Here is a 24,461-nt window from a genome sequence, read left to right on the forward strand (position 1 = left end):
ACTGGAACAGTGCCTTAACAGATACCAGACCGTGGGGCCCATCCACACACTGGAACAGTGCCTTCACAGAAGACAACTAACAGGACATTAGACAAGACTCTTTAAATAACACACATGCACGGTCCAGTACCAGACGCTGTGGACCTCTTCCCGCCCCCTCAGAGGCACTCCTGAACGGTTCTGCACATTCTTTCACACGGGCCAGGACTCGAACCCGAAAGACACACGACACCGCCTGGCAGAGCGTCAAACGCGGGACCGAACAGAAGCGCACTGTACTCTCCTGTGTCCCTGCACCCAACGCGCCACACACACAGGCTTCACATCTGGTGCCAACGGATGCCAGAGAGATGCCCATTTGAGAGGACCTTTCAGGATTTCCCACAAGCCTTCAGGGACAGGCCCAAGGAAGGGGGGGGGTGGTGGTGGTGGAGGGGAACGAGGCCTCATAGGAATTCAGATCCCACAAAGAGGCTCCCTCTGTTACTGTAAATACCCATAAAGCTGAGAGACCACAGTCCTAATCTATCAACACAGAATCACAGTACTTAGCCCCAAAAAATGTTTATAAGAATGATAATTTGCGGGTGTGACTACCCCGTGTAATTGTTTAATCGGTGTGTGGTGAGATTATCAGGGCAGGCAGGATGATTGACAGTATTGGCAGGGTGATTTGATTGGTTCATAAGAGTGCTTCCCTAAACGCTCCAGTGGGATTCGTCTGCTGTTGTTGGGAGTTTTTCGAAGAGGAGGACACACCCCATTCCAGGGTTCGCCGTGTTTACTGGCTCCAAATCCATCAAGAAACCAAATAAACTGACCTCACATTTCAGCAACAATCACAGCAAGGCAATACACACAAGCTTGGCCTTAATTTTCATTTATTTTTTTTAATGAAAGCGTTATGGCATGACTGTTTACTAACAAACAACGCTGCCAACACACAGTAAACCAACAACTTATAAGAACAACATTCATCAACAACATTTTCCACCGCAAAGTATGAATAACTTAATGCATGTTCAAATATACAATATTTCAGCAATTTATTAAGTAAAACTGTCAATATAGGCCTGATATATTATAATTACATCTTGATTATATATGCTACATATTATGTGTCCGGTATTGTGATTTATATTTTCAGACAGAACCACAAAACATTCAGACATATATTATTTTATTTTTATTTTTTGTAAGGGTTGTTTGCAGGTTTCAGATAATCCGTATAACCATAGAATTCCAATTGGTGGTTTCAGGAGCCTAATTTACATGCAGAATTTGGTTTGGTTTCATTCGTATTAAATGAATACATGCCCAAGCAGTACCTGTGATAACTCAAAGAGCAGTCTCTAAGTTTAAAGAGCATGCCTAATGCTGTTCTCATCTTTGACTGTTCTGGGTTAAGGTACCTTCACACCAAATGCTACAATTACAAACAATAATGACAACTATAAGGACACAAAGTTTCACAAGCATACACACTGTGAAGATATCATTCTACAATGTTCCACTGTATCTTTCTGTGAAGGTGGAGGTTTTGGATCGTTTTGTAAGGTGGAGGACGGCTATTTCACCAATCTCATACTACTTTACTCACTCTCTAAAATAAAGAACAGGCACAGTCTGCAAATTTGGGTACATTAAAGGTACCTTATATTGAGGTATCTCCCAACACCTGCTCAGATGTCAGCCTTTTTTGTGGCAGTTTCATAATCCGGATTATCCTTTTTGAACAAGGCAACTTTCAAATTCTCATTCAAACCAGATGCCATACTGTTGTTCAGTAATATATGCGGAATGGTGGGATGTCTATTGTGGAATGAACAGGTGTGTCAGTTAAAGATTCAGCGCCAGGATTTTTCACATTAGAACTCACTTTTGATTGGCTGAAGGTATTTTAACATTGTACCTGCATGAAAAAAAAATTCTCCAAATCCAAATTTACAGTTACAAGATTTTAGCTACATTTTTCACTATCATTGTATTGTGAACACATGGGTTCTGTTTGCTTGAGACAAATCTATTGCCTATATTGTTATAGTTTTAATTAAAATTACGGTTCTAGGTGTGAAGGTACCTTGAATCTCCTATCTCTGCAGAGCAGAGGTCCTGCAGTAACTGTGAACGAGGAGAGGTTTTGGGGTATTCAGTAGCGTGTGCCAAACCCCCTCATCTCCAGCTTGGGGATGTCCCTCTCGTTGGAGAAGACGGCTCGGTCGATGCGTGAGCTGGGGCTCCCCACTTTGCTCAGCCACGCCTTCCTGTGAAGAGAAGGAGACCCCGCTGTTACCCCAAAACACCAGGCCTCACTGTATCCCCAAAACAAAAGATCTCAATGAAACACCAAAACACAGGTCTGTTACACCCCAAAAACACCAGGCCTCACGGTTACCAAAAAAACACAAGATCCCAATGCAACCTCAGATCACCAGTGGTGTCTTCATTTAAGGTCCTTTAGGTTCTGTTTTGATTCATGCTAGGAGCATGTGTGTGAAGTACTACTCTCAATGTTTGGATTTCTTGCCTCACTCAGTGTGTGGCTCTGACTGCTCATGGTTATCCTGGTCATTTGCCCTGGGGTTTATTTTTTGCCCTAACAGCCTTGCCGTTTGCTTTGGAAATGTTAACTTGAATAATAAATGAATACCTGTACAAGTTTATGTAATGAATGCCTACTGTTCCAGGTAACCTGTATGAACCTGACCAGGCTGCTCATAACCTTATGGTACTAAGAGCCAGACCAGGCTTCTCATAGACTTAAAGAGAACAAAACCTGCAACCTCCAAGTTACAGGGCCAGTTTCCCGAACCACTATATGGCACTGATGTAACAACCATGTTATTACAGTGGTATTACTGTGTACTTTCTCATATGGAGTCCACCTTCCTCCCTCATACAGTCTGGAGGCCCAGATTATTGACTGTAAATCCTAATCCGGGCTGTCCGGATTACTGCCAAGCCCCCTCATCTGTTGTGCTGGGAAGAGGGGGGGGGGTGTTTCTGGGCATGCTCACTGCAGGCCTGGGGCTGTTTCTGAGCATGCTCATTAAGGGGCTGGAATCTACAAGGGAGGAACTGCAGAGTGACCAAAAAAGACCAAACTCCCACAAACACAACTATAACCTGCAGGACTGTGTCACTGGTCAAAACGCACAGGATCAAACTGTAACCTGCAGGGGTATCAGCTCTCAAACAACGGCACCATACAGTCAAAATGACCCAAAGCAGGCCCACATATAATGAGGTCATAGTGAAACAGCTGCAAACATCCGCACTATCTGCAAAGCACTGAAGCACATTCATCCTTAACAAAAGCGCCAGCCTGCTTCCTCTTCATCATCTTGCACAGGTGTACTTTGGTACAGCGGTGAATAGTAAACGTGCATATTTTTTCAATAAAGCATCAAGTTCCAATTTTGTGTGAGCTATTTTCCCTTCTGTCTCAAACACAGCGCGTGTACATGTTAATACTTATCCGCCTCTGGGAGGGGTGGCTGTACGGTGGCCGTGGGGGGGGGGGGGGCACACACAAATAGGTCAGAGCACAGACCGCTGCCTCTCCCTCTCTCTCTCTCTCTTTCTCCAGCGGCTGAGTTCCACAGCCTCCGGAGATTACAGGATACTGAGCGGATTTCCACAACATGTGCTTTCAAAAACACAATCTGAGGCCATTCAGATCAAAAATACACACTGTACAGACGTGCCGCACGGTCCGTGGACAGTCAACGCTGGCAGGCCTGTATTTTAACCAGCCTGTTGTCATGTTTCTGTTCCACAAATGCCTGCCTTACTGCCAGATTATTTTAGACATTTGAGCCTTAAACACAAAGATTTATTCCTGTCTTACTGTCAAAACTTTTTTTCAAGTAAGTACCTTCATCTCAAATTATTATATAAATAAATAATTCCTTAAATTATTCAGTTATTGTTTGTAAATTGATGTTATTGTCTATGTCAACCTGCTGATGAACCTAGTACATCACAGCATTAACCAATGAAGTCAGAGAACATGAATCCGGCCTGGTTGTCTCCAAGCATCAGGCTAAAGCATTTATGCTACATTTCAAGGTGGGTAAGTGAATTAGCCTCCAGTGAAAACCCTGTGATACTGGACTAATTGGATGAGAGCTTGCAGAGACGCTTGTGTGTGTGTGTGTGCACGCGTGTGTGTGTGTGTGTCCGTAACTGGGGTTTATCCTGGGTTATTATTATTACCTGAAAGATCCTGAGTTATTAGTATTATCTATTATTCATAAGAGTACAATGGGGGGAAATGGCAACAATACTGTGCAATTATAAAGCATTATTCCCTGTATAATACGAACTTACATCATATTCTCTATCTGGGCTAGCTGGTAAGGCCTCCTCATGCATGGCCTATTTGCAAGGGACTTGCACCATGTAATTAAGCTTGCTAGCTAAAAGCATGGGAAATTGTGCAATAACTGCTGTCCTAGGAAACTGATTGCCATTTTGTAACACACCTGATATTTACCCAGGATGCCTTTGCATTGCATTGGCAGGATGCTGCCTTTTCACTTGTGTGAACTTCACGCAAAAATGAAGTAAGATTTTGCTCTGTGGGAAACGGATGAACTCCGCTCACAAAGTTAAGAGTGCGAGTTGTTTTTTTTTCTTCAAAATTTAATTATTCTCCAAGAAATGCTTTGCATTTTTTTCCTTTTCTTGATACAACAGATTAAACACATGAAATAACTGTTAACATGTCAAAAAAAAAAAAAAAAGTACATATGCACTGGACATCATCAATGCAATACATCAAAAATATTCCTGTTACACTTCGCGCTGTAACATTCTGACATGCTGTGTTATTGGAAGGTTTGAAGGGAAAACCACACACACTAATGAAGGCGGAGCTGCAGCTAACAGCATGCAGCACAGCGGAACAGGGACCCCACATCCCTGCAGTAAGAGTGCATGTGGAGGCGGGGTCTGATCGATCCTGCAGCCTGTGGCTTGTGAGGAAAAAAAAAAACCTCAGAGCTTCTGAGCTTTCCACATAATGGACAAAAACAGGGAGACGCCATAAAAGGCAGGGAGAGGGGAAAAAACAGCCCGTATCAGTGCTGAAATAGGGAGGGAAAAACACACACATCTGTGCTCTGAATTACAGTAACAATAACAGGCCAGTCCAATTAAAATGAGAGAGAGTGTGTGAGAGAGAGTGAGAGAGAAAGTGAATGAGTGAGGGAGAGAGCATGTGAGACTGTGTGTGAGAGTGAGAGAATAAGTAAATGAGAGAGAGAGCATGTGAGAGACAGAGACAGAGAGAGAGAAAAGAGAGAGCTTGTGAGAGTGTGTGTGTGTGAGAGAGAGAGGGAGTGAGTGAGTGAGAGAGTGAGTGAGAGAGATAAAGAGAGCGAGAGTGTGGAATAGTGTTTCGAAAAGGGGGGGGGGGGGTTATATTGTGTATAAGCGTGGAGGATGTCCACTTTCCCTGAGTGACTTTCCCAGCTCTCTGCCTAAACAGCCTGGGCCAGCGGGTGTGTCAACTGCCGGACAGCAACCATTGTGTGTCGGAGGAAAGGAGGCTCCCCTTTCTCCTAACTATGAGGAAATAAGATAATGTTTCAGTGACGCGGGCCGGGGCACGGCGCGCTCTGCGTGTGGCCGAAATGCTGTCATACTTATTAATAACTCCACCAGCGCTGGCAGGAAATGGCTCTGCTCGCGTAACTGAAACGCAATAGAAATGTGAGCCAGCGCACTGATTACAGTCAATAAACGTAGGACTGACGAGGATCAATAAAGCTCAAATGTGATTATTATTCTGCATATGGTTATGGCCCCGCTGTTCTGCTACCTCTATGCACCTTTGACCTGTGACCTCTCCGATAGAACAGCCTGCCCTCTGAAAGAGAGAGAGGGAGAGGGCAGGAGAGAGACAGAGAAAGAGAGGGATAAATGGAGAGAAGGGGAGAGTGAGAGAGACAAAGAACTTGAGAGATGGAGAGAGGGTGGAGAGTAAGAGAGAAAGATAGGGGGAGAGTAAGAGAGACAGTGAGAGAGAAGTGGGAGAGAGAGAAAGAGAGAGGGGGGGGGGGTAGCTCTGTTTGTTTAAATATTTAATGACCAAATGCATTTTCAGTTCTTACTTATTGAGACAGCTGGCCAGAGTTTAAAAAAAAGCTACTCAATACTGCAATAGCTGAGAACCCATGGTAGTATCCCAGCAACCACACACACACACACACACACACACAGCAGACACACACAAGTGCGCATAGGTGATGGTGCTTATGTTCAGGCGTGTGCGTGATAATGAAAGTAATCCTGTTTATGTCCAGGTGTGTGTGTGATAATGGAGGTAACATTGTTTATGTTCATGTTCGTGTGTGTGTGATAATGTAGGCAATGTTATTTATGTTCCTGTGAGTGTGATAATGTAAGTAATGTAATGTTGTTCATGTGTGTGTGATAATGTAGGCAATGCTGTTTATGTTCAGGTGTGTATTTAATAATAGTTTATTTTCATGTGTGTATGATCATGCAGGCAATGGTGTTTACGTTCAGGTGTGTGTGTGATAATGTAGGTAATGCTGTTTACGTTCAGGTGTGTGTGTGATAATGTAGGCAATGCTGTTTACGTTCAGGTGTGTGTGATAATGCAGACAATGCAGATGCATTGTTTATGTCCCTGTGTGTGTGTGTGTGTGTGTGTGATCGTGTAAGTAATGCTGTTTTAACCATCCTGCAAGTCTGACCGGGAGGGATCAAAGTAAAGTGCAGTCCTGAGTGGCAGGTTTCTCTGAGTCAGCTGCACTCCAGAAAAAAGCAGACGGCTCCGGCCCCTCTAATTGGCCGATGCTCATCCAGTTAATTCCCGGAAAGCAAACACTCAGAGCCAGTGATGGAGAGCAGCTATATTCCAGTTTATTGGATACTGGCTCCGGCACAATAACAAACCAGAAAACATGGCGCTTTGCATGATGGGAGGAAATAAGCCTCTCTTAGACAGGGCCAGTCCCCCGCTGAGGCACCCAGTCTAAACTGAGTCCAACACTGACCTGCTACCCAGATACAGCATCTCTTAACTGTACCCAGGTATCTCTCCACGAGGTATCCAGATAATCTGTACACCTGAGGTGAACAATGAGGGCCATATCTCTATCTGGTTTTCTTGCCAACTTCTGGTCTTAATTACTGAATTAGCCCTAACTTCTATGTAATTGGACATTTTCTTGATAGGCACATAAGTGACAGCCAAACACTGTTATTGTGTCCCTATATGAAATGTTTTACTTTGATCTAATCCACGATTGCACCACAATTGGCTCATTTAGCCATGGTAATTGGTGGAAACAAAATCCTTGTTACACATTAGGACCGATATTGCCCATCCCTGCAGATATCGCTCTACCTTCCAGCCAAGGTCAGAAATGCTGAAACAATGGCTGCTTATAAAATCCTCGCTCTCTCACTGTTTTATGTCTTTGTATTGGGCGGAACTCTGCTTTGCTCTGATGTAAAAGGCTGTATAAAAATCAAATTGATGAATCTGGCGGAACATTAAAGCCACCAGGAGAGACACTGCAGATCCCACCCCCCCCTCCCGCCCCCAACACTCCCTCCTCCCCCGCCCCAAACTACCCTCTCTCCCAGGCCTCCATGTTACCCAGCACATAACCACATTAGGGGACTTTAAATAGCGGTTTTATGGCCCGGCTGTGCGGCCGTTGCCACGGCAGCGCGGACAGCTCCCTGGGCGGCACAGTCATGTGACCGAGGCTGAACCTGGACGCTCTCTGACCCGTGTTCAGAGATGGGGGGGGTCTGGAGGGGGTTCTCCCTGGGGAAAAGGCAACGACATCTTTGCCGCGCTGCAGGGTCGCTTTGCGTGGCCAGGAAATAGGAGAACTAACGCAGTTACAGCTGCACCTCAGCTGCACGTCTGCTGCATGTCTGCTGCACGTCTGCAGCGGGACACAGCGGGACGAAAACCAAACGCTTCACCGCTATGCCCATGTGTGCGATGATGACATCATGACTCCACAGCTGAGGGAGACAGATTGGGCTGTTTACACCCTCTCCCTGAGATCTGGGTGGGATCAGGCCCAGGCGTCTGAGTCACCCTGCGATCACAAATCAGAACCGCCTGGCTGTGCGGAGCTCGCTGGAGCCAGAGCAGGGTGTGGAGCTGAAGACCTCACTTTCTTCATCTCATCTGAGATGCCAGTTTGAGTCAGTCATCAATGTCAAATGTGTGTGCAGATGCTATTCTCACTCTCTCACACGCTCGCGCGTGCACACACATACACAAAGCATGCACGCTTATCTTATAGGTCTGCTGCATCACTGACACCAGTATCAAACTCTCCATTCCAGAAAACAAATGGTGTCCAGTTTGGGGAGTCAAATGACATATAAAAATGACAAGATCGTGATTATGGCTATTTAATAAGGTTGATCACCTCCTTTTCTGGAGGTGAAATTCTCCCTCCACTCTTTAAATGTAGAATTGAGCATTACACACCATGTCTTCCTTTTTGCTCTTTCGCTCTCTCTCTCTCTCTCACACACACACACACACACACACACACGCACGCAAAACAATCATTAGCAAAGAGCAGCTTCTCTTGTTTTGGAAAAAGGAAATGGTTGACTTCCACCCAAGTACAGCAGATATTCGTCAATTCCCTGAAGTTGGGACGATCGCTAAATACCCTAAAGCTAGTGAAGTGGCTGTTGCCATGGAGACACCCCACACTGTGGACAGCTGTGGAGACAGGGGCCCTAGCATAGTCCCGCCCCCTCCCCTGGGCAGGAGGTCAGGCTACAGAAAGCAGATCCTCCCTGCTGGGTTGTTCTCATTCAAATCTGTCAAAATTGTGATGTCATCCAGAGGAACTGCCATCACCGATGACATCACCTACTTCTACACCCTGACCCTAGTCCCTATTCCCCACGTTGGAACACACACACAGGGAACTCATTAGAGGGAATTTCCCCCAGAATGTGGGTTCCACTTACAGGTAACCCAAATGACCACACATATCATTTGTCACGCCAGGCACCCATGGTGCAAGGTGGTAACTTGACAGACCGCGACTCGTGCCTTACTATCCCGCTAACTGCCACAAGGCGTTCGGACCCAGACATGCCCGTATTGCACCCCCGGGACACACTCATACACAATCTTCTAGAGAGGAGTGTATACTCCCCTCCTGCTGTGCAGATCCAACGCTGATACTATCCTATCAAACCGGAACGAAACACACATAATAAAACACGCCTGCCTAAAAGGAGGCTACCAAAATGCTTCGGAAAAACCGCAGCGTATTTTCTGTGAGCTCTGAGTGAGTTGGAAGGAATCACGCCAGAAACACTCTCGTAATTTGAGAATGCGCGCGTGAGCCGTCGCTTCTTATGGTCAGTGCTAATCAGAACCCCAAGAGAAACAGAACGGTCGGGAAAGAACGAATCCAAACTAAGCGGCGATTAGACCGCGGCAAAACCGACAGCAAACCCACTGCAGAAATAGCTTCACTTTCACTAACTGGAGAACACTACTCAACAGAAACACGAGGCAACAAAGCAAGAGGAAATCACAATATTCGCTGTTTTTCTTTAAACCACTGGGTCTGTGTATGTAAATATGGCTGAGTTGAGAAATGTTTTCTAGAGCGTTCCACATCATGCGTAAAGTTGGTGTAGCGTGACACCCGGTGGTAAAGGGAAGTATAGCACTCAGGCACACAGCAGAAGGTCATTAAATATTAAGTGCTTGCTTCTCCGGCTGGGAGTACCACTCATGCTGAAGTCTCCATTACGGTAATACAGAAAGAGCACTTAGCCAGGGCTGCTCTGCTGCGCTTGCAACGGACCGCACGTTTGTGAAGAGCTATTGTGTTCGACTAACTCCACTGAGCCATTTACTGTACATTGTTGGCAGACTATAACACTGGTTCTTTTTGAATGCTACATTCAAAACCATGATTGACTTTAATCTGAATTAAGACAGATACACACGTCATGGAGTTTGGATATCTTTGTATGGTATGATCATTACAGATGAGAACTGTATACATCTTAATTTGTGCAATAAAAATATAATTATTTGGCTGGTAACCATCAATCAAAGCTACCCCCCCCTCCCTCCAGGTGCACTAAGAATGCTTGGAAATATAGAGCACAAATGTGCACAGGGCAGAACTCTGAATAGGTGGTGTCGGTAACACCATGTGAGTCCACTGCATATTGACACAACACATGCATACTCTCCCTCTCTCTCTCTCTCTATCTCTCTCTCTCTCTCTCTCTCCCACACACACACGGATACTCACATTTCTCTGACTTTGTCAGAGGGGCCTTGTACCTGTCCCACCACGGTACCCTGCCTGGTGTTCTTCACCCAGCCATTCACACCCAGCTTCTTCCCCTGGTCTTCAGTGTACTGCAAACACACACACACACAAACACACACACACACACACACACACACATACACACACACGCATGCAAACACACATGCGCACGCACACACACACACACACAGACACACACACACACACACACACACACACACATACACACGCACGCATGCAAACACACATGCGCACGCACACACACACACGATCTTGTGGATTCCACTGTATTTGACTGATTTAAAAATATGGCTTTATTAGCCATTAGCCACAAACTGTATTAGCTTTAATTTCAAAATAAACTATGTTCTTACCATTCTGAAGCAGACCCCTACAAAAAAGAATGAAAATGAATCAATCATGCCATGTTTACATGTCATAATCAGATGGCATTGAATTTCCATCAATGTAAAGGTATGATTTTATCAGATTCCCTTATATACTCATTTATGTACAAAAGTGGTTTCCAATGTGTGGGCCAAGATTCACTGGTACATCCTGGCAGAGTTCATGACATGACAAAACATGTAAACATACAGTACAATTTTTTTTTTCCTATATTGTGCACTTTACATTAATATTAACAGCAGTCATATTAAAAACGGCAGCTGCTTGTAATGCACTAGTTACAGTGTACATGAAACTGTTCTGACATTATTTTACAAATACATTTTTTAACATATGTTTGTTGTGTTAAAATATCCATACCACAACATATACACAGAAAATGTATTTCCACATGAAATGTATTGTACCCTTGCTATGTACGCCAGTTTCTCTTTTACCATTTATGATGGTATTTTGGTTTTATTATAGCTCTATTTTGAAGAGGTTTTTTATTCCCATTATAGAATCACCCACTGTGACGCACCAGCCATCGCTGTGCCAAGCGCACACATGCAGAAACACGCAGTCATCAGCAGAGGGCGACATAACTGAAAACATGATCCAGAAAGTAACTGGCGAAAATTAATAACTAAATAATGAAAATGACGTTTCGTAATATGGGGTTTCAGTAGCGTGTTCTGTCAGGTAAATGTAAACTCCTTCAAGAGAATAAAGCGAAATGATTTTAAATAAACTGCAATCAACTCTTAGTTTAGTTGGATAAGCACACTATTAAGAAAGCGTACCAGTGCAGAGGAACCACTAGCCATGCACCCTCCGTTCTATTTTCGGAGTTGTTAGCTAGCTAGGGCTGACACAGGCTCGCTCGCGGTGAGACACAGCATGCGTAAGCAGATACAGGCTAGGGGGTACGTACCCTGTACATTCCCAAATATTTCAAAATCAACGGAGGTCAGTTTTGCACCTCCGCCAACGTCCACACCTGACATGGCCAGAAAAATAAAAGCTTCCAAAAGAATAAGGCCGGACCACTTCGTATAGCTTGGCAGACAAGCGGCACACCCCCCTCGGCCCAGCATCTCGCGTTACGATATTTTTATACTGCGCGCGGTCCTTAAAGTGGCTGCACAGGAGATATTCGCTCACAGACAGATCTAAAAAAATAACTGTCAGGACTCTGAGGTTTTGCTGTGCCATGCGGTTTGGTAAGTACGATAGTCTTCGCAGCACGACAATATTCTCATTATTCTCACAACATAAGAACATGTGTCCGACGGTTCACGTTTTCAGTTACACTCGTGATTAAAATTATTATCCTTTAGTCAGATTTTCTGACGTGTAATGAAAGTTAACTGCACATTTATACATTTCTGCAAACCATTTATATGGAGTTATACATGTTGGTAAGATCTCGTTTTTAGCAGCCTCACAAGCATCCAAGCAGTTTTCAGGAAACACAATGCACACAGTCTTGGTTTACACCTTTTGCAAAACACGTGAGGAAACATAAGTGCTAAACCTTTTTTATTTTTATTTTTTATTTTAACTTTTGCTTTAACATTTGGTAATTCCCCATTAATGAATATTCAGGAAATACAGTGGTTCATCATCAGCAATAGCAGACTGACTGACTGATTCATTCACTCACTCACTCGCTCACTCACTCAAAGAATGAAGAGCTGAGTATCGGCTGGGTCTAAGGGTTCTGGTACAACACGAGGGAAGAGAATCTGCAGCAGAGGGGTGATGGAATGGGACCCCAATTCTGATCCTGTGACAAACACCACCTCTACAGTTAATGGACTGAAAGGACAAACGGCTGTCTGCAAATATTGTGCATGAATCATGTACTGTCTATACATGTTGCATGAGTACTAAAAATATCCCAGGCCTCATGTATTTGATATGGTGCACAAGATGTGTTGCATTTTTAATGCTTTTTACTATGTGCAGTTTTCTGTGGTACAGAAAGATGGTACGCTCTTTCTGCTAGAGCTATGGATGTCAGCCAAGTAAATTTATGATGGCAGTGGCAAGTAAAATTTTCATTATCTGCAAAGTATGTCAAAGTCTGTGGAAATATGGCATGTTTGTGGCTTAGGAAACGCATACATGTTATGAAATCTCACCGAATAATGGATATGTGCTCTGTGAAAGAAGGCAACACAGTGTTCCCAGCAATGCACTGGGCCTTGATCCTGAAGTAATCACACCAAGTCAGGAATTCACCCACAGGACACTTCTTACAGCACAGTGTCCCAGATTGTACAGTGGGAGGCCTGCCACCTCATGGCCAACCAGCACTACTCAGTAAATCACATGATCACACAGATGAGTTTGATTCAGTTCCCTGTTTTGAAAGCACGGTCCATTAACTTCTTCCCTTGTGTGTGTGAGTGCACGTGTTTGTACGCATATATGTGTGTTGGCGCATATAGTATGTGTGTGTATGCATGCATGTGTTTGCGTGCATCTGTGTGCGAGTGTGTTTGCGAAAAAGTATTTTATGCCAAGGGATTAGGGAGGTGCAACTACAGTATCTAGAATTCAGAACAACAATTCATAATGCGACTCAGCCACTGAAGTGTGCGCTCGCTGGCCATAGTGACCAGTATTCCAGTTTAAAAAAGGAGGGGGAGGGGCCATCTTGGCCCGACAGTCTGTAGATTCAGACGATCTTGGAAAACACAATGAGATCAGTAGTTGTGCTTTAAGCTTCTAATGCCAAAGCATAACACACACTAATCTGGAGGAGGGAGAGGGAGAGCTGCAGAACTTAACCCCTAGCAGATGTGTCTTAACATACATACATTAAGCTGGTAATTAAGAAGGCTGATACTAACAGCCAGGACATCAGTGACGTCACACCTACGGGTTTACAATGTTCCCAAGATATTACAACCGCCACCCCCCCCCCCCCCCCTTGAGAAACTATGTCCACACATCCTGTTTTTATATTTAAAGGCTTGACGGCTTTATTAAATCCTCAGTTAAAACCCCAGATTTTTTTTTTTTTGGGTGGGGGGAGGGTGCGCTGTAAATGCTGGATGCACTTCGGTGGTTGGGGGGGGGCTGTTACTCTGGTGGTGGGGGGGGGGGCTGATGTTTCGGTTCAGATGATAGCCATGAAGACAGAAAATACAGGGGAAAGCATGCGGCTCCTGTCCTGATCTCACAGGGGTGAGTCACTGCCAGGAAGTACACCTGTGTGTCCCACTCTTGAGTCACAGCCAGCCTGGGTCCCACAGTGAAATGGAGTCACAGGTAGCTCCGGGTCAGCAGTGGCAAGCTGCTCAAAATCGCAGTGTGACTCAAATTTAAGGGCCCCGCTGCAAACACTAGTCCCAGGATCTAGAGACATTGCAGGGAATGGAGATAGACACTATGGAAACAAGCCACTTCCTGAAGTGCAGTGGAACTGACAAGTGAGCACAACGTGAATCTGTGCTGTTTAAATGTTCCATAACAACATGTTTTGCCCCCCAGATGAACAGATTTTTTACTAATCTCCGCCTGTTTTACCTCCTGTGGCAGCGTACCCAAGGAAAGGCAAAACTGTTTTATACATTTGGTGAGTGTGGACAAGTGGTGATATAATCCCATTTATCCACAGTTCATGCATAGCTGTGTTTTCTCCATGTGACATTGAGTGTTGCAGTTTGCCTGGTTTTTTAGGTCACATTGTCCCTGCAGCTTCTGTGAAGGATGTGCCACTGGCTGCAGTCTCTGTGAATTACATGCACTGGCTACCATTTCTGTGAAAGATGTGTACTTGCAGCAGCTGCTGTGAAAGATGTTTACTGGTTACAGTCTCTGTGAAAGATGTGCACTGGCTGCTGTCTCTGTGAAAGATTTGTACTGGCTGCCGTCTCTGCATAAGATAGGCCCTGGCTGCAGCTTCTGTGAAAGATGTACACTGGCTGCAACTCCTGTGCAAGATATGCACTGGCTAAAATCTCTGTGAAAGGCGTGCACTGGCTGCAGTCTCTGTGTAAGATGTACACTAACTAAAACTCCTGATAAAGATGTGCATATACTGGCTACAATTTCCAGGCCTGACCACCACTCCTATGAGGTACTTTCAACTAAGTGAGATAAATTCACATTTATAATTGGTTACAAGGTTTAGCTCATTTGCATTTGATTAATCATGCTGGTACACATTTATGAGGAGCACATGTCATTCTGCTCCCTGCAATACAACCATCCACCACTAGAGGCTGACACAGTTCCCAAGAGAATTTATGTCCCAAGCCTTTTAAATTATAGCGTAGAGAATTAAAATTGGTTACAGAATATGATAAAATAATGTAAAATCAAGTATGAGGGCACTCAATAGAATACTTAAAATATTGTTTTATTCAATGCACGCTATGCACAAACGTTTAATAAATTTACTGGTTTATATCAACAGGTGTTTCATTTTCGGGTTCTATTAAATTGACCCCTTAACTAAACCAGTTATGATATTTTGCTCTGTTCCATGGACATTTCATAAGTGGCTGGTGGGTACTGGGCGCTACTGAGAAGGCACACGTGGGAAACACTGCCTGCTGCGCGTGCTATAGCGCGGGAGGAGAAACTTAACTGTAAACCCTAGTAATGCTAGTTTAATATAAATGTTCTCTAGTTTGCCCACTCGTCAACGTTGAAAACGTTTGAAAACACCCAATACATGCCGTTGTGTCTTTGCGTAATATTACCACAAAGGGCTATTGTATTCCGCGTAGTCGCACGAATAGGAATATGAAACAATACTCTACTGGTAAATAGAGACTTGCCACTAAGAGTGATGTGTTGCGTAAAGTGTGATTTTGAAAATTACGTTATTCAAAATTCTCAGAGTCCATACACATGCTCACATTAAATATATTGCATTGAGTCTCCAGAAAAAGAAATGGTAGCATCACAGAGCCGGCATAGTCAATATAAACAAGGCAAATAACATGTGCTTTACTTAAATGCTAATTCTGGTAGTTATAGGCCAATTGGCTACTTTGTCTATATAAGCCAAGTGTTAAAATAATCACGAAAATATTTTGAATCGTATTTTAACATTAATCACATTTCTTATTATTTATTACTATTTTTAAAATTAATTATCCAAAGTTTATCATCTCTGTTTCACTGTGGGGACATTATTTTGCTCATATTTCGTGGATTGGACGACAGAGAAAAAATGCTTAGTTTTTATTCAGATATAACATTTATTTTAATCATAATGTGATTCCTTTATCGTGCAATTAACGGGTTGAAATGTAACGTGTTACGTTAAAATTTTGCATAACAAAGCATGGCCCACGAATATTTGCCTGCAGTAGAATCCAAATAATCATAGTAATTGTATTTACATTTCTACTATTTTAAAAGGTATTCAGAAAAAATGTCTGATTGCGTCAGTTTTGCTTATCTTACAACAATGGAACAACTCAGCTTTCTTCAACAGTACCTGTATTTCGCGGGGAAGAAATACTTTTCATCCAATATAACCACCCCTGTTTGCCATATATTTAAGCCATTTGGGTTTGAGATCAAAAGATGAATATTTATTTCTATATGTTAATTTCTACAGAAAAAGTTTTTGTATTGAGTCCCCTATTTTCAACTGTGCAAACTCAAGTTAACAGGTGACTTACAAGTGGTAACTGTGACTTTGTATTCATGTGAAGATTGCATTTTGAGTCAGAGGCATACACCATTATGAAGACCAGAGAACTAACTATGGCTGGAAAACGACTAATCTAACCTGAGAGAACAGAATAATTAATTTAGAAAAACAGCATCTAAAGTGGGTACAGTAGTTTTGAAAGTCCTAAAAAAGATAGAAACCTCTGGTGAACAAAGAAAGAAACACTGCAAATTTTTCAAAGAAGACAACTAGGGTTGATGACAGATGAATCCTAAGAGCTGTCAAGGAACCCTCTAAAACAACGGTCAATGACATCACCAGCAGTAACCAGAGGGCAGGGGTGAAAATGTCACAAGCCACTGTAGCGGAAAACTTCAAGAGCAGAATTACAGAGGCTACCACTGCAAGATGCAAACCTCTCATCAGGAGCAAGAATTGAAAAGCCAGATCAGAATTAGTCAAAAAATACAGATGAGCCAAAAGAGTTCTGGAACAAAGTTTTATGGACAGAGGAGACCAACATACATCTTTACCAAAGTGATGGAAAGCCAAAAGTGTGGAGAAAGAAAGGAACAGCCCATGATCCAAAACAACCCCCCACCTCATCTGTTAAATGAGGAGGTAGTGTCTTGGCTTGGGCATGTATGGCTGCTTCTGGAACAGGCTCGCTCATCTTTATTGATGATTGTAATAGAGGATGGCAGCAGTAGGATGAATTTGTAAACATAAATTTTGTCTGGCTATGAACAAAGAAATTTCATCAACCTCATCAGCTGGCACTTCATCCTGCAGCAAGACAATGACCCCAAACACTGCCCATGCAGTAGGGGAAAAAGTGGAAAATTTTGGGCTGGCCAAGATAGTCACCTGATTTAAATTCAACCAAGCATACACTTGTTGAATAGGAGACTGACAACAGAAGCTCCCAAAACAAATTGAAAGAAGCTGCAGTTAAGAAAACAACTGTTTCTGTAAAATCCTAGAACATATACACATGTAAATACCGTGAAATAAAAGTATACAGCAAAAATAACAATTTTCACACTGCTGTAATCATACTTTTGGAGGCCCCTGATATAAAATGCTTTTGATCAATCTACACAGCCAGAACCCATAATAAATTAAGTTAAAATGTCTGAAAGACTGTCAGACAGAACACATAAACTTTTAATAATTAATTTTTGCCTAGCCAGGGAGTTTTTCCTAGCTGCTGTCGCCATAGGCTTGCTCTTGGGGGGTTCAGATTCAGATCTCTGTAAAGTTGCTTTGCGACAATGCCCTTTCTTAAAGGCGCTATACAAATAATTTTTAAATAATAATTAAATAATTTAATTATTGTTTTAAGGATTGGAAAATGCGTTTCAAAGGAAAGATGAGCTCTTACTTGGGCCAACGAGTAGCCCAACATTACCCTCTGTCGAACGATGATCATTTTTTCTCTTCCTGAAAATTATACAAGGAAAGAAGGGCTTTCAGCAAATATAAAATCCACTTGATTAATGACTGAAGTTCAACCCTATAAATACTCTCCGTGCGCCATCACGTGCAGTTCCGCAGAACTCGGGTGTGATACAAACAGGGGCAAACACTGCAGGCGCCCAAGACGCGAACACGCTTCCGACTTTCTCACTCATAGGTCTTAATTGTTATTCAGACGGGCAAATCCAGGCTTATTTTCAGACTAAGCATATCAGGGGAACACATTTGACCAGGTAGCTATGCAAATGCAAAAAGCTGGAAATGGGTAGGCTGCTGAAATAAACTGGCGCGCTGTTATTCAAATTTACTGCATCAAAATAAACATGAATGTTAAATTTGCAAATCCATGCACGTGCCACTTTCATGACTTTCAGTAAGCTGTATAAAGGAATTCGACCCGGAAAAGTACAACGTGTACAGACCACAGGCAACGGATAGACTCGACCTCAGATGAAGAGCATGCTCCTCTCGAGCGTCGGTAAGCAGCACTGGACAGCGCTCGTTACGTCCGTGTGTGTGCCTGTGTGCGTATTTTTTTATGTGTCGGTGTGTGTGTGTGTGTGATGGGTGTAAGATAGAGAGTGTGTGTGTGTCATCCGCGAATGCTTTACACGTCGTTAATTTGCGATAAGCGCAAATGTGGAATGTTAATCACGTTCTTTCGATGTTGGAAGATCTGTTGATATTGTAAAAAATTTCAGCGCGATATTAGCTCCGCCTCCAAGATGATGTAGTGTTAAGACGGAACCTCCTTAATTACTAATTTCTCTGTCCCACTCCAGGCTCTCTCGTTTGTCCTAGAAGTTCCTTCATGCATGCAATGTCCTGATCCGATCGTATTTGATCTTATATTTTCCAGTACAAACAAACCCCAAAAGCTTATTGTAATCGCCAGGCATGGGAGATCAGAAAGAGACGACAATGGTGCACAAGTCCACTTCGTTCAGCATCAAGAGTCTACTGTTTCCAACTAAGTATGACAACCTGGACGCGGGGGTCCCGGACAAGCGTACTCTCCCGTCTGGGTCTGATTCTGAAAAATCCCAAGATCCAACGGAAATGGAGGGGCAAAAAGACGGGGACGAAGTTGGCGACCGACCCACTGAACAAGGCAAAAATGGGAAACACGACAAGCCGCCGTTCAGCTACAACGCGCTGATCATGATGGCTATTCGGCAAAGTCCTGAAAAACGACTTACTCTCAACGGCATTTATGAGTTCATCATGAAGAACTTTCCCTATTACAGGGAGCACAAACAAGGCTGGCAGAATTCGATACGGCACAACCTCAGCCTCAATAAGTGCTTTGTGAAAGTGCCGAGGCATTACGATGATCCAGGAAAGGGGAACTACTGGATGTTGGACCCCTCGAGTGACGACGTCTTTATCGGTGGAACTACAGGAAAACTTAGGAGGCGGTCGGCTACCTCCAGGGGCAAACTGGCAATAAAGAGAGGGCTCCGCTTCGCGCCGCTAGGGCTGGGATTGAGCGACAGGGCGAACAACCCTTTGTACTGGCAGATTTCGCCCTTTTTATCTTTGCATCAGTCGCATTATAATGGATCTACTCCAGGATTTCTGAACCAGGGGCACGCGTACGGTTCGCTGCTCTCCGGAGTTGAACAGTTGGGCAGCGGAGACCTTTCCCGTCCGGTTCTGGGAGGTTCTACAGGCGGGATCAACCTGTCAACTGGTTATGGCGCGAGCACGTCTCCCGTCAGTTTATTGCCGGGACACAACGGCTATTTCGTGTCAGGGACTCAGCATTCTCAGCCCCTGCAGACTGGAGTTGGATTTGGAGTGTCGTCCAGCTCTCCTCCGACTCTCATTTCGGAAACGCTGAGAACTTCGCTGTCTCCATTCACTCCCGTCGTTTCGACTGGATTCTCAGGAGTTCTGACGCATCAAAAGAGAGTTCATTCTTTCTTAACCTGACCGCAGCCCGCGCTGTCCGCGGAGGGGGAAATCCACGCGCTCTCGGTCATCTGAGGCTGTCACTATCTCAGTAACACTGCTCGAATAGTGTAATATTGTAGCTTATGTGTTAAAATTCAAGTTCAAGACGATTTCCTCGCTAACTGCTATGACCATATATACATACATAAATACGTACATACACGCACATCCGTTTGCGATGGATTTCTTCCGTGCGTCTTTTTGAAAGCGACATAGCTACCTTTGTTATGAAGTTAAAATCGTAAATAGCCTACGTTATGCCAAAGGCAGTTATTTTTTTAAATATATTGATATGTTATAAATAACTCGAATGCCTTTTTTTGTTTGTTTTGTTTTCGTAAAACAGTTCATTTATGTATTATATTTATAAATATATTTAAATTGCATTGCCATTTCATCCGTATTATGAGATAAAATAGTACACAGCTAAATTATTGATATACACTTTATTTTTTAGGTTTGTTTATTTAAAATCAGTGTTTCATACTGTAAAAGCGCCTTAAATAAAAATCAGGGGTGTACACAGTTGGCGTTTGAATGGATTCAGGTCACCTGTACTTTTCAACAATGCACTGTTATAGCGTAAAGTGTAGACCTATATTTCTTAAATTATATGAAACAATAATGGGAACTATGAAGTTTCCCCTGTAAAATATATTTATTTATTTGTTTCTTTGTTTGTTTATTTGTATGTTTAAATGTAACCGATTGCATTGTCGGACTAGGCGCAAGCAGAGACAACACAAAGACTGGTTCTCAGTCTGAAACAAATAACGCCTCTTGAACAATTAACAAAAAAAAAAAAAAAAAATCTCGGTTCTTTTCGTCTCCATGGAATGCTCATATTCTTCATGGAAATGCAAAAAATGTTCCAGGCGTTTCCCATACGAATTACAGACACAATCTTGAAAGTATTAAATGTGCAAACGACGCAAAAGATGTGCATGGCACGAATTCACATTGGTGGGTGTCGTCTTTGCGTTGGCTTTGTTTAAGAAGCGTTGTCTTGTTATTCGGTCAAAAATTGCGTAATTTAATTCCACCCATCACCAAAGACTGGCTCGGTTGCATAGAAAACAGTTCTGGTTCGATCTCATTTGCTCCAAAAATACGTTCTGTGTTGATATTGTTTGAATAAAGTTCACCCTTTGGCATATAATGCACAATCCCGACCTGTAGTATATCCGATGTAGCTGACCCGTCCTTCCTCTTTACAGTGGGCCGATGGCTATCCGATCTTTTCATTTATGTAGGTTACAGTTTAGTGCTATTTATTTTATGACACAGCATTGTCTTGATGTCTGACTTTAATTTGTAAGTGTTGTTTAAACGTTTTCCTCCTTTAGTTTCTAGAGTAACTCATTTGTACAGTTTGTACCCGTTTCTGTTTCTGTAAAAACGTCAACTTGGTCAAGGGGAAAAAATAAAATATGACGATGCTTGTTTTGTCAAGACAACTTAATTGTGACAACTGCTTCATTTCATTTTTGATCGGATTACAGTTTTATGCGTAGTGAGACTTTAATTGTCAAATATATTGTGTATAGGACTACAACCCTCTGAATATCTAAGGCCTCCCCGGTCTAGTTACACTTCAATGATTGTACGGAAAACTAGGACAAGTAAGGCTGCTCAACGATCCGATCGGCTTCTAAACGGATTCTTGATTTTGCATTGAAAGTCAATCATCCCAAAAGATTCAATGAAATGGTAAAAATCGTTTCTTGGAAAGCATATTATGAAGTTTGATAAAAGTTGAAATCTCATTTATACGGGCACTGTTGACAAATTATTATTATAATGATAAATGATCACAGACTGTCAGTCCTTAAGAGCAGTAACATCTGTACCTTCTGACCTCATGAAAACGCACAGAATGCAGATACAACTTCACTTGTCCACACAGTAAAGCCCCAAACTTGGGTTTATTTGCATTTTTCTCCTTCTACTTGCTGGTGCTGGTGATTTTGTCATCATAAATGGTCCAGTCCCACAATCAATAATTGTCCCCATTGGACATTTAGCTAAACCTTCCGATATTCTGCCAAAAGGAATATTTGATCAAAGTAGTCTGATGAAACTAACCAATTGCAGGATACATGGATACACAGGGAAAATGGGCATATGAGAAAGTGTGCATGTTATGCCATTTCAGCTTGTGGTCACCATCTTTGTTTTTTGTGGAAGCTTGCTTGCTAACTAATAATTGGCAAAAATTATATTTCTGAAACACGTTCTCTATCATTTCACATGCAAACCCCACACAATATTGTTTCATTACTCAGGGTGGTCTGTCGTTCCCACACTTTGGACAGTTTTGCTTTCAGCATTTTGACGTTAGCTAGCTTGCTAAAAGTACTTGCTGTCACTGATGATAGAGTGAGTGTAATGTTAGTGAAGACAGCACTGAAATGAAGCATTGGAATTTGAATTGTAATTTGGTTCGGTATAGGTACAGGTCATAATGGGAACCAGTGCCATACTGCTCCTGGGTTTCGATACCCAACCCAGCTGCATGACTACAAGGTAGGCCCTAAAACCTCCAACTACTACTGCAGGCTTTGCCCAGCCATGAGCTTGTACTGTGGGCCTGCAGCTGGGTTCTATTGGATTCCTTTTGCAACAATGCCACATACAGTGATAAAAATGCTGAAGCATGCAGGCAAGATAAATCATGGCCAATTTGACTGTGCATGGCCATTTAAATAAGTGTTTTTAACTTTATTTCCTTATGCAATATTGATATTGAAATTATAACAGAACACATGTTTAGGAAAAGTCACGATGGGAGAGCCATATGAATTTGATGATGGCAGACTTATTGATTTTCTTAGTTATAAAGGTCGAATTCTAGTGCTAACTACTTTTAACTAGGCTACTGTTGCTACCTTGCAAACGCCCCATTTTAAAATTAATGTTTGCTAGACCTATAGATCATTTACCGACAATTAATATGTCTATAACGTATGCAACAACCTATTAAAAACACACCGTAATTAATTTAAAATTATAATAAACACTTTCTTTTATGGCTATAAACTTATATATAACATAATTCAAAGTGCAGTATTTCTAATAAAATGTCATTTATATGACTGCGAAAAAAAACTTCGATAAAATGAGCTGGCGAGTGAAAAGTGAAACCACACTGTGAGAAGAAGTGCGTGTACAAAATCACACACGTCACCTTTTATATAAAATGTACCATAATAAAGCCCAGGACAGGTTAATTCATATGCAGCTATCGTTCGTGAAATATGAATGACCGCTGAAGTCACATTTTATTAAAGGCTACGGTTTAACAGAGATTGCGCTTAATCAAAGAGTATTTTACACACACACACACACAAAAAAACAGCGAATATTAATAACAAATGTTGCAAACATGGCCGGTTGTCCGATGTCAATGTATTAAAAAACTTCAGATTTTTTCTCGGTCATTTAGGATAAATCCAAACTCACCAAATCTTCCAGTTCTTTAAAACTCTAAATTAAAATGTTTTAATAATGGCACAAAAATGCTGTGCCCACCCGGGCTATATGGATATCCCAAAAAACAATAACTGCACATTTATAAGAAATAAATATATGTCAAATATTAATCGTCTTTATGCTAATAGCACTTTTACCGGCAGAACACAGTAAAACACGGAATACAGCAACTATTAAATAGGGTATACTAGCCCAACTCCCGGAATGAACTCGTGAAAGGTAACGAGCGATGGGCTTGGTAACATTATGCAGGCTAATTATTTAAGATGCTTACGTTACTCTTGGGTTAAACATTACGCTACAGAAATATTTTTCCAATGGATGAGGTCACCTAAAGACATTCTGAGATATTCTTAATTTACGATTAGAAAGAACCAAAGTAAAAGGTTATAGGTTACTATAATTTCCACCCAGATTCAAGTCTTGGGTCGCTTCTTTTTCGTCCAACCAGCAGCTAGCTTAATGGTTCTAATATTCGAACGAACCCGGTAAAGTAATTTTTCACGTTTCTTAACAGTTTTAAAACGGGTTCAGTGGGCCACTCTTCACTTAATTAATTAAATCGTCTCATACATGTGGAATGTTTCTGCAATTGAAAAAGGTCCAAAGTCGGCCTAACTCGTATATACATATATAAAATAGACATACTTGCTAAACTAGCTTAAGTTGCAAGTAAATATAAAACTTAGTAACAAATATGAATATTAATGGATAAATGCGATCTAGATGAGGATACTGTATGTTACGTAGGAGAAAAACAACAGGAAACCATTTAAAAAATACTAAATATTGAATGTTTCATGACTACTTCAATACATAAGTGCAGTCCTGTGTCCAACTTCTCTATTTTAGATCAGTTTTAAAAAAACAAAAACTGTATTACATAGTAGTATTTAAAATGGCTCTTACCTGTTATGTTAATGCTCTTATGTATCGTTAACATAACAAAAAAGAAAAACAGCTTTGATGTATGCTTTAGCTGATCAGGAGCAAACATGAATTGCCAGAACACATCACAAACGAAGCTTGTATTAAATTTGGCTCCTGAAAAAAAGTCAATAACAGCTTTTTTTAATGCAACTGAATCACTAGAATGGTTAGTACTAGGGCAGAAAACAAACTGCTTTCTACAAATATTTTATGACAGATTTAAAACAGGGGTGTCCAAT

At 42.2% G+C, this 24,461-nt stretch overlaps 2 protein-coding genes across 4 annotated transcripts; one reads left to right on the plus strand and one right to left on the minus strand.

The window, feature by feature from the left end:
- Nucleotides 1-864: 864 nt before the first annotated feature.
- Nucleotides 865-24,461, minus strand: LOC135245660 (acylphosphatase-2-like). 2 transcript variants are annotated; one of them, XM_064318873.1, is made up of 4 exons: nucleotides 24,202-24,461; nucleotides 10,703-10,719; nucleotides 10,308-10,417; nucleotides 865-2,264 (listed from the first exon to the last, which is right to left on the minus strand). In XM_064318873.1, the coding sequence occupies exons 1-4, from the start codon at nucleotides 24,287-24,289 to the stop codon at nucleotides 2,150-2,152; spliced, it is 330 nt and encodes a 109-aa protein (XP_064174943.1). In that variant the 5' UTR covers nucleotides 24,290-24,461; the 3' UTR covers nucleotides 865-2,149. The 2 variants fall into 2 exon arrangements, with proteins under 2 accessions (XP_064174943.1, XP_064174934.1); XM_064318864.1 differs by lacking the exon at nucleotides 24,202-24,461 and adding an exon at nucleotides 11,653-11,830.
- LOC135245653 (forkhead box protein G1-like) lies at nucleotides 17,755-21,271 on the plus strand. 2 transcript variants are annotated; one of them, XM_064318841.1, is made up of 2 exons: nucleotides 17,755-18,322; nucleotides 18,627-21,271. In XM_064318841.1, the coding sequence occupies exon 2, from the start codon at nucleotides 18,742-18,744 to the stop codon at nucleotides 19,777-19,779; it is 1,038 nt and encodes a 345-aa protein (XP_064174911.1). In that variant the 5' UTR covers nucleotides 17,755-18,322; nucleotides 18,627-18,741; the 3' UTR covers nucleotides 19,780-21,271. The 2 variants fall into 2 exon arrangements, with proteins under 2 accessions (XP_064174911.1, XP_064174922.1); XM_064318852.1 differs by having other exon boundaries at nucleotides 18,704-21,271.

The sequence above is a fragment of the Anguilla rostrata genome, chromosome 2 (assembly GCF_018555375.3).
Source record: "Anguilla rostrata isolate EN2019 chromosome 2, ASM1855537v3, whole genome shotgun sequence".
Classification (NCBI taxonomy): domain Eukaryota; kingdom Metazoa; phylum Chordata; class Actinopteri; order Anguilliformes; family Anguillidae; genus Anguilla; species Anguilla rostrata.